The sequence below is a fragment of the Octodon degus genome, unplaced genomic scaffold, assembly GCF_000260255.1.
Source record: "Octodon degus isolate 3935 unplaced genomic scaffold, OctDeg1.0 scaffold00009, whole genome shotgun sequence".
NCBI classification, from domain to species: Eukaryota; Metazoa; Chordata; class Mammalia; order Rodentia; family Octodontidae; genus Octodon; species Octodon degus.
In genome coordinates, this window is record NW_004524585.1 from 30,428,571 (window position 1) to 30,446,536 (window position 17,966).

A 17,966-nucleotide genomic window follows, 5' to 3' on the forward strand; every position below is an offset into this window, starting at 1 on the left:
CTGTGGCCTTTCTATGCCATAAATTAGAATAGAATGGATACTCAAAATAAAAAGAACATTTGTCTAAAGCAGTGTAAAAACAAAAGGTTAGTAACCACAACCCTCCATATTTTAGCTTTTTTAAATTTCCAGAAATAGTTAGGAAATTGCACTTAAATAGTACCTGTTTTTTATGCCAGATCTGAAGGGAAACTTGAATAAGTTGTATTTATACAAAAATATGAATAATTTTTCTTGCATAACTTATTCTGGATTTAGAGGACAGAAAAATAAGCTTTTCAAAAACTCATGTTTATTCCTATTATTACCACTTCCTTATATTTGATTTGAAATGCTTTCTACTCCTCAAAGAAATTTACTTAATTCTGTCCTCTATTGCATTTTATTATGATCTTACTTCTATTTCATCTGTGTGTTGAATCATGGTAATTTTATTGGCCCCAAGTTTAAATTCATTGGAATATTCATGCTTCTCATAGAAAGTAATTTACTTCTTTCAGTTTACTTTTATTACCCGAAGCCATCTGCTATCATCAGCCTTTTGTATATAAATTTTGATATATTTAGGTATTGACTTCTGTGAAATATTTCCATTCCTTAGAGGGTAATACAAGTCTCCAACAACAACCTCGAAAGGAATAGGAAACTTTAAATAATTTAGCATATATACAAGGTGCTTGTTGTGGGCTAGTGAGATAGTTCAGTGGTCTAAAGGGCCTGCTTAAGCAGGCTTAGGCAAAGCACTCAGGGACCACAGTTTGATCCCCAGCACCACATGCTGCGCCAGCCCCACCACCTGGGTGGGCTGAGCCAGCCACAAAAAAAAAAAAGAAAAGAAAAGAAAAGAAAAGAGATGAAAGAAAGAAAGAAAGAAAAGAGCAAGGTGCTTGTTTTGAAGATTTTAAAATAATCAGTGACCATAAAATAATAATCAGTGAAAATGTGTAGAAGACACAATATTTTTCTCTAAGTCTTTAATGTTAGCTTTCGATTTTATCATCTATGAAAGATTTGATACAAATACACCCTTTCTGTTCCACTGAGTGACAAATTTGGCTACCTATTGTTCAAAGTAAGATAGGGTAACTTGGGCTGGTGAGATGGCTCAGTGGTCTAAAGCACCTACTTAGAACAAGCTTAGTAAAGCACAGGGACCGCGGTTCAATCCTCCAGCACCACATGCCAGCCAGCCCCACCCCCTGGTGGGCTGAGCAGGCCACACACACACACACACACACACACACACACACACACACACATAAAAAAATTAAAAAAAAAAAAAAGATTGGATAACTTCAGGAAGATCCATTGTAAATTCAAATTAATTTAACTGTCCACACAGATTTATGTCCACTTTTCTTTCTTCTTTGTCCCTTGACTTGCTTCTCCTCCTCCTTCTAATTCAGAGACTGAGCTAAAATCTGCTTTACTAGGATTTGTCATCAGTGGGTCATTATAACCCCCCCAAAAAACATAGGTCACTAGTTTTGTTATGTTCTAAGTTTGGAATAAAATTAATTCCACCCTGTAAGCCATCAGGCTCATTAATCTGAGAATAAACAAACTATAGAATCATTAAGAAATAGCTGTTTACATTTCAAATATCTTTAATTCAAGCTGAAGAAGAGAGAGGCTGCCATCTTGTGCATGCTTTGCTCATTGCTGCTTTAAAGTGGACCTTCCGGGCGAAATTTAGTCCTAGGTGGCCCTTAAATTATATTAAAGGCTGGGCAGCTGTGTGAAATTTGAAACATGTGTTAGTGTTTTTCTTCTTGCAATAAGATAAAGCATAATGTTTAAGGATGATAGTCCTTTACTACATTAAAAAAATAAATAAAAGAAACTATATAATTCCTCTCTTTTCAATAATTTGGTCCAGTGTTCAGAAATGAGCAATAGATGTTCTCTGGCTCTAGAATACTTTAGGACTTTTGAAACATGTATTTTTAAAATAGTGTAACAAAATATTTTTAAAAGACAGACTCTGAAATTAAGGACGACAAATGGATGAGGGGAAGATATTTCTTGTATATGGCAGTGATAACAAAAACTGAATTTTAAGGCTAACACTTCCTATTTTAATCTCCCAGGTTTTTGTTCTTTGTAATTACCACCAAAAAGCACGTTAATCAGGGTCCCAGGACAGACAGAAATCATAAAGCACGTGTTGCTGAACAGAAGCACAGCCCGTGCTGTAATTTGGTGCCATCTTGTGGTCAAATAAAAAATTGCACCAAGACAGCCTGCACATGGATTTAAGGTTTTGGTGTTTTGAACCCCCCCAAAAAAATAAAACCACAAACAATTTTATATTCTACATTTATTAATTCTAAATTGTATTCTACATTTATTAAATGTTAACCATATTTTATTGGCTTAAATATATTTTGGATTCTATTACAACAGTTACTTGAATTCATTGGGAAACCTATTACGATAAAAAAAACTTGTAAAATGTCTTATTATAAATATATGATATATATGCGATATAAAAAGTAGCACTCACAAAAAGATATCCAAAGGTCGCTTGGCCTAAAAGATGCTCATAAGGAACAGAGCTGCAGGGTCTTATTCTCCTTGCAGGAGAATCTTCGCCCATATCCATTCAGAGACTAGACAAAAATCAATCTATTTAGCTTTCTCTAAGTCAGAAGTTCCAACTATATTTGTCCATAGAACTACTAAAACTAAGTTTTGTCACCAGTATTCTTGGTCAAAACACTTCCAAGCTTAGAAGATAAGAGCATTAGTTACAAATATTTTCCCCAGCCTAGCTGAAAAGGCTGCTATTGCCAGATACTTGTGTTGGAATTGGACAAGCGGAAGGTCTCGGGCCACAAAGCTTCTCGGCCTCTGCAGATCGCCTGGGTTAGGGACTCGGAAACGATTACACACTCTTTAAAGAATGTTAGCAATCAAAACTCATTAAACAGATCTCTTTTCATTTTTATTTTGAGAGAAGGTCTTACTAAGTCACTAAGTTTCTGGGTTAGGCTTGAACTTGGACTCCTTCTGCCTCAGTCTCCCAAAATGCTGAGATTCCAGCATGTACCACAATTCGCAACTTAGGCACAAAGCTCTGGCATTCTATACAGCTTCTTACCTGTAGATAATACCGCATTCTTAAATTGTTCTGAGAGGATAGATCTTATGTTACGTGTTCTCACCACAGACAACAGTAATATGGAGGAGGGAAGGAGAAAACCTTAGAGGGCAGTGGATACGCCCGTGGTCTTCATGATTATGGCTTTGTAGGTTCCTTGCATTTTGTGATTTCAGTAAATAGAACTTTTACATATTGATCTTACCTCAATAAAACAGTTTTAAGCATCATTAAATGTAATTGGCTCGTGCTAGACACAAAAATCAAAGAGAAATCTATTTAGTGGCTATTCTGCACAAGACATTATCCTTTGTGGAATTCTGGAACCCATGGAAGGAAGCAGCTTCCTCTAGTGAGGCAGCTGGGTAGGGGAAGAGGCCCACAGCGAAGCTTCTCCAGCCTCTAGTGAGGCAGCTGGGTAGGGGAAGTGGCCAGTCCTCCAGACCAAGGGGGCTCTTATATTGGTCTTGTTTTAGCATAGGTGTGTTATGGTCTGAATATTTTGCATCCCCTCAAATTCTTACGTTGAAGCGGAATCTCCAATGGGGCGGTATTACAAGGTGGGTCTTTTGGAGTGTGACTGGGTCATGAACGGAGAGTCACCATGAATAGGATTAGTGCCCGTACAAGAGAAACCCCAGGGTGATGTCCACTGGACACCTAAGTGGATGTGTCACAAGGCAGCAAGAAAAGAGTTTGCACTGCAGGTATAAACATGGTAGCTGGGGCTCGGGAGATGGCTCAGAAGAATAAGCACTTCCCTGGCAAGTGCAAGGCCCTGAGTTCAATCCCAGGTACTGAAAAAAAAAAAATGCCAGACATTAGCATATCACTGGCATTCAAAGCCATGGGAATAGGTGATGGAGCACACAAAGAGACGACTTCCCAAGGTACAGGCTGGAAACATACTGAGGCATGGCTGTAGAGGTCAGAGGGACCCACAACAGGCAGTGCCATGACCCAGGAGGTGGAGGAAGGAGGGGTCAACACATTGAATGTCACAGAAGGCCCTTTGGAGGCACAATCTGACACTGTGTAGAGCTTGGCAGAAGTTTCTCCACGAGGACAAGGGCCCACAAGCTTCAGAGGGGTGGCTTAAAAGCCCAGAGGGAGATGGAAGGCAGCTGGTTGTGTGTAGGAAACTTTGGAAGTTCGGGAACATTCAACATGGGAAGGACTTGGAGTAGGATGTAGGTTCATGAAACAGTTTGAGTGCTGAGCAGTTGCTACCAACAAAAATGTGGAATCTAAAGGCGCTGGAAGAAGGAACTGAACCAGCTCAGCCCCTGAGCAACTGAGGAAGTGTGAGACCCAGAGCACTCAGGAAGGAGCGAGGCTTAGCAGGCAACAACGCTCCAGGCTCTACAAGGTGTTGACACCCTTCCTCCCTGCTGGTGTCAGAGGAGAGCTGAGCATAGAAAACGAGGCCCCGGGGTGTAATGTTCCTGTGGTCCCTTTCACTACACGCCTGAAGAACTGGACTCAGACATAAACTGTAATCCTTGCTTCTTCCTAACAAGACAAAAATAGAAAAAGATAGGTGCAGAAAGCATGCACTTCAGCTGCATAATGAAATGCTAGGCAAGTTTTATACCCCTTACATGCTTGTAATAATAACAGTAAGCAAACAGCCCCACAATGGGTCATAATCAGGCAGAAATTATAAATAAAGAAATAAAGGGCCACGAGCCAGCTTTTCTGTGACAGCCCAGGGTCTTTAAGTGGGTCCTACAGAAACGGGAACGATCCAAGTGTCGCCTCAGATGGTGGGAAACACCTGACGGGGTGCCTTGTCTTTGGGGCTGTCGGGGGGTGGGGGTCTATGGCAGTGTTCGAGAGCTCACCTGGACACTGCTCGCAGACGTCTTGACACGGCTCCCGGGCTCTGAGGGTCAGCGCCCGAGCTTTGCAAAGAGGCTCGCTGAGGCCAACGGTCTCCCTCCTCCTCCGCTCTGTTCCCGTTTCCTCCTTTCCTCTCTCCTTCCACTTTCTTCTCCCTTTTGTTAATTATTTCTTTCAATTCTCACTTTTACTTGTTTTCTTATCTTTCCCTTCTTATTTTGAAGTGCAGGTTTAACCGTACTTCTATAATTGGGGTGTGCAAGAGCTTGCCCCCTTTTTTATTAATCCACCTTCACAGGAGTTTTCCCACTCCGGCTTCCTTCAGCCCACATAGAAGACTACAGAAGACCACAGTCGAATGTGCATATTATACACATTTCTGAATTACATGCAACTCAGTGGAATATAAACTATTTCATGTGACTGTGGTTTTTTATTTACCTATATAATGTTATTATTATTTTGCTATTAGATATTATTTGTTGAGCAAATGTATTGCTTCCAACTGTTTCCATTCTGTGTATGTCTATTTTGCTTTAGCTTCCCTCCCCATAGCCACAATTACAAATAATGCCTTAATTAATTAATTAATTGCTGCAGGGTCTCACTATGCAGTTCAGGCTCATGGTGATCCTCCTGTCTTAGCCTCCTCAGCACTGGGATTACAGGAATGTGCCACCACACTTGGTTTTGGTAGCTAGTGCATTATGTGGTACCTGGGATCAAACCCAGGATCTTGCACTTGCCAGGCAGTCACTTAGATGACTGAGCTATCTCCCCAGCCCTACAAATAATGCTTTACTACATACTTTTGTAAGTAGTACCTTTTGGTGCTGCCTGGAATAGAGGCCCAGAAATGGAATTTCTATATCACAAAACATATGTATAATTCCATAAGAAATGGCCAGGTTGCTTTCAGAAAATTGCTAAAACATTCTGTCCTTCCATCGGTAGAACCCAACTTTCCCATCTGTTCATCTCCTAGCTGTCTCAGTTACTTTTTCTCACTGCTGGGACAAAATATCCAACATCCAAAATTAAGGAAGGGCAGGTTTATTTAGCTTACAGTTAGCGGAGGTTTCAGTCCTTACTCAGCTGCTCCAAGGCACAGTAGCACATGGAGTAGGGCTGCCGTTCATGGCAGCGGAAAACAGCAAAGAGCAAAGGGAGGGGCACAGACAGACCACAGGCAGCAGCCTATAACCTCCGCAGGAGTGCAGCACTAATTTGCTTTCTGTTGTCAGTAACGCAGCACCAGAGATCGGGAAAGTTACAGATATTTTCAAGGCAGTTTACTTTGCCTCATGGCTGTGGAGGTCCTAAGCTAAGGAGCAGCATCTAGTGATGACAGTACTGAGAAGGTGCAGGGGAGGTAGGAGACAGCGTGCTTATGTGTGTCCTGTGTTTTGTCTCTCTCTTTTAAAGCCCCCAGTATGGAATCATGGTGGTCCCAGCCCCATCACCATCTCTCATCTGAATTACTGCCCAAAGGCCCAGCTTCCAAACAGCACTGTCAGATCAAATTTCCATCCTCTAGCTCAGCACACTGGGATTAAACTCCCACATGAGCTTAGGGAGAAGCAGCCACAGTCACACCACAGGAAATCCAGAAGATTCTAACTTCAAAACCCAGCATAAGCCTGAAACATTTCTTGGAGTCATTTGGCCCTATTCCAAAGTACTCTAAAAAGAAAAAGTTTTAAACATTATTCAAAGTCCTCTTTAAAATTTAAAATTATTCTTCCTGAATGTCATGTTGACTGCTATTTTTTTTTACTACATTCTCATGGGCTTCTGCTAGCCTAGTATTTTATTCTCTCTTATACTGAAAACCTGGCAACCAAATCATATGCGGTCTAAGCAGAGTAAACAGTGATCTTGCAGAAGTAGGGCAAGAGATTTAACACATGGCTCTGAGCGCTCTGCTTTGCACATGCGAAGACTTTTCACATTCTGATATACTCTGTGGCAAGGGTTTCACTGCCTAAGCACAGGAGCTAGCGCAAACCTTTGGAGTTCATTTCTGCAAGGCTACACTATGAGGTTAGCGCTGAGGACATGAGATACTGAGTTATGCAAAACAGTTGTGGAAACTTTTGGATAACTTCCCTGCCTCCCCAAACTTAAAACAGAGATTCCCAGTTTTTCTTTTCTTTTCATCAAGCAATTTTTACAGAATACCTTTCTGACCCACGCATCATTAATTCAGTTTAAAATTTATTTGTTTACTAAATGGTTATTAAATATGCCAGACAATATGCCAGATTCTATATCAAGTGCTACAGATTTATAAAACAATAATCCAGTTGAGCAAGGATCTTATAAGATTACTATGTCTTGACAGGTAATAGTAATTACATAGGTGACTTTTAAACCAATGAAAATAACTTAATTTAGGGCATGACAGAAAATTCAAGTTGGCTCATTGATTTTAATATTTTTCAAGACATATGCTACCCGTACCTTTGCCTCAAGTCCTCAGTGTATAGTTGAAGACAATAAGATAAAAATATCCATTTTAACCATCCAACATTTTCCTTGCATTGCTTTCCCTAGTGAGTGCTTTATAACAGGTCACCACAAAGCAGACTACATGGGGCCAGGGAGATGGCTCAGTGGAATAAGCGCTTCCCTGGAAGCACAAGGCCTGAGTTCAATCCCTAGTTCCACCAAAAAAAAAAAAAAAAGCAGACTGCATTTACATTTATAAATATTTTTGTTTTTACTTTTATAAGCTCCAAGCTGTCCAAGTGAAATGGAGTTTCACAAATAATAAAAGGGATCATAATCTTATTATACTTGGGTCTATGCATACAAAAACAAGGTATTACATTTTGAGGGAGAGGCATATGGAAAGTTATAAGAGAGTAAAACTCCAGTAAGTAAATACGACAAATTGTTTAAGCCAAACTTCATATTTAGCATAGGTGTTTATGTGCCATTAACTGCGAGGAGAACTGAAGGGATAGATAATGTGGATTTAAGGATGTCAGCTTCAGAGCTGTGACAGCTGACACCTGCGCCACTACGCTTTCCAGAGCCCCAGTCACATTCTTCTTTAAATCGTATCTATTGTAGCTATCACCTGTAGCATCAGTTGGAACAACGCATAAAGAATTAAGTCTAACTTTATCATAAGGGAGTTAAACCCGATGCAAAAAACTATTTCCTGTTGATAGAGATGATTATGTATTGTGATAACTTATATGGGAAATAGCTGATTTACTCTCTCTAGGGAGCTTGCATAAGCTCATCAACTCAACCGAAGTCAAAATTTGTGTCATCTCTCAACTTCATGCTCAAATGTGAATACATATGTATTATATAATATATACTGGTTAATATATCATTAATATATTATATATTAGTTAATATTTATATATTATATATTAGTTAAAAGGCTCTTTCTCACACAAGTTTGATGAAAAAGTGCAGACATCAGAGTTAAACAGCTTAGTTGGAATCATCAGCTCCGTTTCTTCTCTTCTATATATTCATAAGTACTTGGCATCTGTGATTTTATTTTTCACAGAAGGAATTTGGGAGGGGTTAAAGCAAAACACTAAGTATCTAGTTCATTTAATAAACAGCTGTCGCTATCCCAGCCATACTACCTTCCTCCATGACCTCTGCCTGTGACCTCTGCCCCTTCCAAACATTCTAAGACTAAAGGTCCTAAGCAAGAAAGACTATGGCACCAAAGAAGAAATCACTCTCAAGTTGAGACTCAAATTTCTCTAAGGCCATGACTAAGGTAAATTCTAGAAGCATAAATGTTAATTAAATCAGGCAATATAACTGATCATCTTTTTATTATAGTTGACAAGGTGATACCAATAAAAATATCAGATTAAGCTCTATTATTTCAATGGGAACTATATTTTTATTCATCATGCAATCAAGTTTTTTAAAGCCACAAGTTTACACAATTAAGATCAGAATATAACATGGCAATAATAATATTGTTAATTTACTGTCAATTCAGTACATAAGGAAAGATTTAGGAAAAACGCAACATTTATTTTCCCATATGACAAGTTTTAATTAGATTTGCTTCCTTTAGATTCTCCCTGATGTTTTAATGAGCTGTTATCTTGCTTCCATAGAAAGGTTTGATTAACATGGATCAATCTTTCTCTCTCCTTAACAGGAACAAGTGATCCATACGTGAAGTTTAAAATTGGAAGAAAAGAAGTTTTTAGAAGTAAAATAATACACAAGAACCTCAATCCTGTATGGGAGGAAAAAGCTTGCGTCCTTGTTGATCATCTCAGGGACCCATTATATATAAAGGTGAGCCATTTGTTGGTTTTTCTCTGATGAAGTCTGACATAAAAATCCTTGTTTAATGGCTTTTATATCATGTCTGTCTGTCTAATGAGATTGTTACCTGAGACACATTCTGCCATTCACAACTCTAATCTATTGATAATGTAATATAAGTGAAATAGAAGAGGGTGAATGCTAGCGAAGCCATGTCTCTCCAGGATGGTTGCATCGCATTTAGGGGCATTGTGCTCTAGCTTGGTGCTATCAACTAAGTTAGTGCGCTTTGGAGCATATGAAAATATGTACCACATAATCTTAATCTAACAAGAAGGAAAGCTTAACCCAGAATGTAGCTTTTCTGCTTAAGAATCGCATTGCTTAAGCTTTTCCTGCAGGAGCTTCCAGGTTAAGGGGACAAAGCCTTTCTTCCACTCCCACCTGCACATGCTTGTCCACGACATGGTGTCCTCCCAGATGGAGGTGTCATCTGGGAAGACACTACTTTGCTCTCATTCATCCAGCAATAGTGAACTTTTTTCACATCTCCATGACACAGAAATGACAGAAAGCCCTGTGTGAGCGGGCAGGTGACTAAATCTGTGCTGGCCCCTGGGTGCTGGCACAACTAGGGTGTGAATTTCCAGCTTGCAGTGGTGGAACTCATCATTTCAGCAAGGACGTTTTCAAAAAATATGTTTTGAGGAGACTGCACATTTGTGCCAACCAAACCTGAAACTGCTGGTCCCTGTCAAGCCAAAGGCCATCTGCAATCTGCTCTGCCCTGACCACTGCTGCCTTAGTAGCACTAGTCGTGTTCAAAGGTTGTGACACTGAACAAGTTCCTGAGCTTTCCAGTGGGTCAAAGTAAAATTGAAAGTTTGAAGAGGAAGGTAGATGTTTAGATGCTTTAAAAAAACTTCAGGATTGGAACATTATCCGAATGTTCCATGCTTCCAGAGAGTAGTGCTACCTAGCACAAAAGGAGAGAGCATCATACTCAACTCAGGGGACCCTACTTCATGTGTCATGAGAACATTGGCATCACTGAGGGCTCCAAAGAATTCTTGGAAGTCCTGTGCTCAACAGAAGGAAAGAGAACATTGTGAATGTGCTTCTTGCAGAGTGTATTAAAAGGACCTACTGAAACCCCTAAGAAGGATGTTGGAGCTAAAGCCTTCTACTAAGACCATGCACGGACACCGCTCTTCCCCAAGTTAGAGATCACAGACTCTGGATGAGTAAGGCAGTGGCACTAGCAGCAGCAGGACCAAAGTGGAGAGGATGGAGTTGCATGCAAGGAGTGAGTGACAGGGAAGGAAGGAAGAAGGGCTTCTGGTGATAAGAAGCAGAGGAAGCCTGTAGTACGGGGAAGAGAAAAGAAGCTGTGGTTACCAAGAAGCCGACAACTGCAAAGAAATCCACCGTGCCTTCTTCAATGTGTTTGTTCTGCATAAGTCAAATTATTCTGGACAGCTTATTCTGAATAAATACCTGATCCGAGGCAGTGAGGAAAAATAAGTTCTGTTCATTAGGCTCCATCATTCCTTGCTGCAAACAAAATTCTTTACTTGGGAAACGAGAAGGGAAAGATACTGGGGAAGAAAACCTTCTCTATTTTACTCACAAAAATATTTTAGAGTTGTTTCCTTTCATTAATGTAGTTTTTGAAAATATGAAAACTTAAGGACTTAGAAGACTTTGTTACAAATTTGTTTAAAAATTTTTTGTTAAAACTTTCTTCATTTTAGTTTTATGTAACTTCCCTTTCTTTTATATCTCTATAATGTTCTGTGCTTTTCTGTTCTGACCTTTCAGTGACCAAAACTTCTGCAATCGATGCAACTCATCCTTTTCTCTGAGTTGATGAAGCATGAGCCCCCAAGTCTCATATAATCACCCCTTCAACATTCATTGGATAATTAATCTTGCCTGAAAGATTTCTTAAAAACTAAGATTCTGTCATTATTGCTAATATGAAAAATCCATCTGTGAAAAGATGGTTAGAAAATATTAGGCCGACAACCCTCCCGTGTACAGCTAACAGAGCATAAAGTCCCAGTGTATCAGACAATCTAATTGTATAAATGTAAAATTAAAAGGGGCAACAAAATTTATTCTGAGCCAAGATTAGTAAAACCATGTTAAAGTTGTAGTGTTTGCACTACTTCTATAAGAAAAAATAAATTTTTTTAAGAAAAGTTTTAGAATTTTAAAAGTCTCAGTATTTTGTCATATGCCAAGTAAGAGTATACATTTCATGGGGTTTGGGTTCAAGTAGTTTTTAATTTTAGTGGGAAGAGTTATTTTTTCAGCTCTGAATAACATAATAGCAAATAAGACTTCTGAAATGAGCTATAGAAGTCTTTCCAATCAGGTAGCAGTGAAAGTTGAGAGTTAAAATGTAGTACTTTTAATTTAGACAGGAGCTGTAGGAGCCAGCTTTCTGTGTACACCAAGTACATCAGCTCTCCTGCAGACATGTCACGTAATAAGTGCCGCACCTACATCATTCAATTGAATTCAAGTTCTCCGTTGCGATTCCAGCGACATTCCTGTTTAGCCAGCACCACAATAGAAGAGATAGAAGACACATATTTATGAAACCAGCTTGTGTGTCCCATTTATGAGTTGGGCATCTTTGTATTTTTAAAATTAAATTTATTGTAATACATACATAAAAGTTTCATATTAATGGGGTACTATGTGATATATATATATATATATATATTGCAATATTTAAGTCACGTTAAACATATGTGTGTTCTCAAACATTCATAATTTCTTTATGGTGAAAACTTTCAAAATCCTTTCTCCTATACTTAAAGGAACACCACACAAATGAAGACTAGAATAGCAAATAAGTATTTAGAAACAATCAAGTATCATAAAAATAACAAAATGGCAGCAATTAGTGCATATCTTTCAACAATAACCTTGAATATCAATGATCTTAATTCTCTATTCAAAAGATTCACAGTGTGAGCTTAGATTAAAAATTAAAACCCAAATATGATATATATATCGTCCTCAAGAGGCACCTCATCCAAAAGACCTACACCGACTCAAAGTAAATGAATGGAACACAAAATTCCATGTAAATAGAATCTGAAAGTAAGTATAAGCAGCCAGAACAGAGCAGATTTCAAGTCAACAGTACTGTAAAAAGAGGCTCCCTACATATTGGGAGAAGATATAACAATTATAAACACATACATATCAAATATTGGCATGTCCAATTTCATAGAACCAATCCACTCAATGTAAAGCAACAGAGACATCCCAACATAATTGGAGAGAGTGACTTCAGTGTCTCACTTTCACAGATATATAGGTCATTTCGACAAAAAAAATACCAGATATAAACCACACTATAGAATATGTGAACTTCAAGTGTTTCATCCAATAAGAGTGGAATATACATTCTTTTCATAGATTCAAAGAACTTTCAAATTAGACCATATCTTAGGCTCCAAAGCAAGTTTTGAAAACTACAAACAATTGAAATAATCTCATGGATACTATCAGATCATAATGGAATTAAACCACAAAACAACAGAAACCCTAGAAATTAAGAAAACATAGAGATTGAATAATATACTTTTATATGTGATCAATAGTTCATTGAAGAGAACATGGATAAATTTGGGAAAAAAGTCTTATTTTGATTCTTAGAATCAAATGACAATGGAAACAAACACCAGAATCTAGGATATAATGACAGCAGATCTAAGAGGTAATGTTATAATTGCCAATACCTATGTTAGAAAATTGAAGATCTACATAAATAATCTAAGATGTACCTCAATGTCTTGAAATAAAACAAAGATAATCCAAAACAACCAAACCCAAGATAAAAAAAAAAGCAACAATAAAGATCAGAGCTGGAATTAATGGAATAGAGTCTAAGAAAACAATATCAATGATCAATGAGCAAAGAGCTAAAGGACCTACTTAGGCAGAGAACAGTGGTCAGGGTTCGATCCCTGATGTGCCATGCTGGGCCCACCCCCATCCCCAGGATGCACTGAGACAGTGACTGAGCCTGGGTATGGTGACATGCACTTGTAATCCCAGCACTTTGGAGAATGAAAACAGGAGAATCACTCTGCACCTGATCTACGCAGTGAGACCCTGTAGACCTGTAGGCCCTGTCCTAAAATACAAAATAAATAAAATAATGAACAAAGACTTGGTTCTTTGAAAAGATAAGCAAGATTGATAAGTCCTTAACCAAATTAACAAAAAGATGGAGCAAAAGGCCATATTTTAACACAATCAAGTTGAAAAAGTCAATGTTTGACTCCGTTACTTTTTTCATTGCTGAGACACAATATCTGACACCCAAAGGTAAAGAAAGGAGCCTTCATTTACCTCACCATTTGTGGAAGTTTCAATCTATAATCATTTGGCTCCAAGGCAGAGTGGTACAAGGCAGAGGGACAATAGTTCATGTGGTGGAATGCAGCAAAAGCAACAAGAAAGAATGAGGCAAGCCTTTATATTGGATCCAGTCTACTGGGATTGAGGTAGTACCCATCCAATCAATGTACTTATCCAGCAATCATCCAACTTTAATCCCAGCATTGCACTATGAATCAAGCACACATTCTGGATTCAGCTGCCTCCAAAAACACCCTCTGACTACATGCAGCTTTAGAGGGGGGACATCTAGTCACAACCAATAACATTGGACCCTGGCATCCCAAACTCATATACATTCATTTACAAAAACAGATATTTAGTCCATCTCTAAGAGCTTCCCAAGTCCCCAAAATTGAGCATTGCTGAAAAGACCAAGTCAAAAATCTCCTCTGAGATTTAAGGCAGTCTCTTAGCCATAAGCCCCTGTACAAATGAAAAGAAAGTTAAATGCTTCCAACATTCAGTGACACACTAAAGACATTTTTATTCCAAGAGTTACAAATAGGGGACTACAAAGGAATGAGATCAAAGCAAGTACAAAGTCCAGCAGGGCAAACATTAAGTGTTATAGTTCCATGTGCAACGTTTGAGGTAATCCGTGCCAAGATGTGAACTCCAAACGGCTTGGATGGCTCCTGCCCCTAAGGAACTTCTGGTGGTTGTAGCTCCCATTCCTTTTCTCTTAGACCTGTTTTGCTCCCTCCTTGCAGCATTCCTTAGAAGATCCATGTTTCTGGTGTCTTCAAACTTCTGAGATCTCCTCTGCATCTTTGACTTCACACTCAAAGCCTCACACACTGCTGTCTCAGGGACACACTGCCTGACATCCCAGACCTTCTGAAATCTGGGTGAAATCCTTCCTGACTCCACAATTTGTCCAGGCTGCATGCACCTAAAATAAGTGCTAGATGAATGATGCCAAGGTCTGCTGCCAGTGGGAGCACTAGTCAGGTTTCCCTCTTTCTTGACCTCAGGAGTATAGTGCCTGGAGCAATGAACACTCTGAATCCAGTTCTAAGGAAAGATTCTCTAGAGTCCCACCATTCTGGAACATGGTGCTCTGTGGCTTTCTTCTCAAAGAAAAGTCTTTCAATTTTGCAATTTTGATGCTGGCAAGGGAGTACTCTTTGCTGTTTTATGATGCCCTCAGAACATCTTTTCTATTCTGTTTGTTCTCGGCAATCAAGATTTCCTCTCTTCTACATTTGTACACTGCTTCACTAGAGTTTCTTTTTCGGCCAAAATCAGAGTGTTTTAGATTGTGCTACTGGATTCTTCACTCTTGATTCTCAACATAAATCTAGCTAAAAAAAAAAAAAAAAACCCAGAAGTAGTCATGCCACCACTTCAACTTTAGGCTGTCTTGAAATTTCTTCTGCCAGATTGGTCTGCCACTTTTAATCTTTGTCTCAGGCAAGGTCCCTGGACATCAACAAAACACATTCAAACTTTTTCCTGAGCCATAACGCATATTGTCTGAAGTCCATCAACCAATGCAGTCTTTCTTCTTAGAGAAACCACCAGAACCTGTTCTTCATTGGTAAGATTTCTATCAGCCTTCTGCTTTTCTGAGCTCTTATACAGATCTCCCATACAATACAACCTAAGGCATTCCAGTGCTACTTTTCCAGCCAGCATTTCTGAACCTTTCCAAACTCTTCCTACAAGCCATTCCCAAAGGTTTCTGAACTACATAGTCAAGTATAGTCACAACAACAACCCCACTCTTGTACCAAATCCTGTGTTACTTACTTTTCCATCATTGCTTAGACAAAATACCCAAAACCCAAAGTTAAAGAAGGAGAAGTTTATTTAGTTCCCAGTTTGTAGAGGATTCAGTCAATAATCATCTGGCTTCAAGACCAGATGGCATATGGCAGAGGGCCAACAGTTCATGTGGTAGAGGACAGCAAAAACAACAAGGGAGAGAGAGACAAGCCTCTTTCAGTCCCTTTTATTGTATCTAGTCTATAGGCAGTGCCAATCCAATCAATGGGCTGATCCACAAATCATCCTCCTTTAAATAATCACACACTCTAGATTCAGTTATCTCCAAAAACGTCCTATGATTGTACGAAGCTTTGGGTATATATCTAGACATAAACCATACAATAGCACTAAAACTCAGAGGATCATTTAGGAACTGTTTTTGATTTTTGAGATTTTGTTTAAACACAGGGTTTCGCTACACAGTTCAGACTTGTAGTGATCATCCTGTCTCAGCCTCCCCAGCACTGGGATTACAGGTGTGCAGCACCACACCCAGTTCTGGGGCTGGCAGCATGTTCTTGGGGTTCTGGGCACATGGTACCAGGGATCAAACTTGGGACCTTGTAATTACCAGGCAGGCACTTATGCCACTGAGCTATCTCTCCAAAATAGAACTGTTTTTAAAACTCTATTCCAATAAACTGAAAAGTATAGAAGAAATTAACAGATGTCTACATATAGACAACCTAACAATATGTCAGCAAAAGGAGATTAAAAAATACTTTATCAGGTCAAGAACAAGCAAAGAGATTAGAGGAATATTAAACTGTCTCTCAATAAAGAAAAACCCAGGATAAGACACATTTACTAGAGAATTTACCAGATCAAAAGGAAGATCCAAAACTAACTCTCTTGAAGTTTTTCTCTGAAACAGAAAGGGAAGAATTCCAAATTAATTCTATTAAGCCAATATCACCATGATATCAAAACCAAGTGAAAACTCAACAAAGAAAATGAAAAGAAGTATGAAAGAGAAAAGAAATACAGAGCAATATTCATGATAAACATAGATATAAATATCTTCAATAAGCTTCTTGCAAACAGAATTCAACAACATAGTAAAATAATCATATACCATGATAAAGTTTTTATCTTTGGAATGCAAAGAAGATTCAATGTATATAAATCAATAGGTCACCATATACATAAATGTAGGTACAAGAATCACATGATCATTTCAATAAACTCAGAATACATTCAATATAATTCAGCAGCCTTTATATTTAATACCCTAAAGAAACAAGTATAGGAGGATCTTCAATATAATTGAAGATACACATGACAAATACAGAGCAGCAGCATACTGAATGGGGAAAACTGAAAGCATTTCTTTAAAATCAAGAATGAAACAAGTGTCCACTTTGAATCACTTTTTCCCCATATAGAGTTAATTGATGTTTTAACCAGAGCAAATAAGCATTTGAAGGAAGTAAAGATACAAATAGGAAAGAAAGAAGACAAATTCCTTCTATGTACAGACCACCCTCTATCTACAAGGCTGCATGATGTTCAGATCTAACATAGAAATTCAACAAAGTGGCAGAATACACAATCAACGTACAAAGATCAATACATTTTCAGTATACCAGTAATGAACCTATTGAGAAAGAAATTAAGATTCAATGCAATTATCATTAAGGTACCATTGACATTTTTCATATAACTGAAACAAAAATCCTAAAATTCATACAGATGCACAAATGACCTACAATAAACAAAGCAATCCTAAGCAAAAAGAGCAATGGTGGCGACATCACAATTCCCAATTTCAAAAATTCTACAAATCTATAGTAATAAAATGTCAAGAAATCAGCACCAAAAAAATAGACAAATAGACCCATGGAATAAAATAGGACACAAGGGGCCGGGGAGATAGCTCAGTAGAATAAGCGCTTGCCAGGCAAGCGCAGGGTCCTGAGTTCAATCTCTGGTACCACTAATCATCATCATCATCATCATCATTATCATCATCATCAAATAAAATAGGACACAAATAAATAAGACCTGCTCGACTAAAGTCATCTGATTCTTGATAAATAGGCCAAAGTCATGTTTTGGAGAAAAGACAATTTCTTCAATGATGCTGGGAGAACTGGCTGTATAGACCATTGAAACTAAATCCTTATGTCTCACCTTGTATATAAGTCAATTTAAAAATTTATCAAAGACTTGGGTGTATAAATTTTGAAACTACTGGTAAAAAAAAAAAAGAAAAACATAGGGAAAGGTTTGAAATCGTAGGCACACACAATGACTTCCTGAATAAGACTAACCACACAGGAAATAATGGTAAGAATCACTAATGGGATTGTGCCAAGATTAAAAGCATTATAGAAACAGATTAAAACTATATTGAGCATCTGTCATCAAGAACACAAAAAAGAGTACATGCTGGCAAGGGTGGAGGTTGGCAGAAGAACCCTTCTACTCTGCTAATGAGAGTGCAAATTAGCACAGCCACTGTGGAAATCAGTGTGAAGAATCATCAAAGACCTAAAAATAGAAATAACATTCAATCCAGTTATTCTACTCCTTCATATATTCCCAAAGAATTAAAGTC

The 17,966-nt window shown here is 38.4% G+C and overlaps 1 protein-coding gene across 1 annotated transcript in view; it reads left to right on the forward strand.

Moving 5' to 3' along the window:
• Mctp1 (multiple C2 and transmembrane domain containing 1) overlaps nt 1-17,966 on the forward strand; it is a 606,101-nt gene that overhangs the window by 346,422 nt on the left and 241,713 nt on the right. Inside the window, exon 3 of the mRNA XM_004625433.2 lies at nt 9,096-9,238. Coding sequence (XP_004625490.1) covers nt 9,096-9,238 — 143 coding nt within the window. The remainder of the gene's footprint in view (nt 1-9,095; nt 9,239-17,966) is intronic.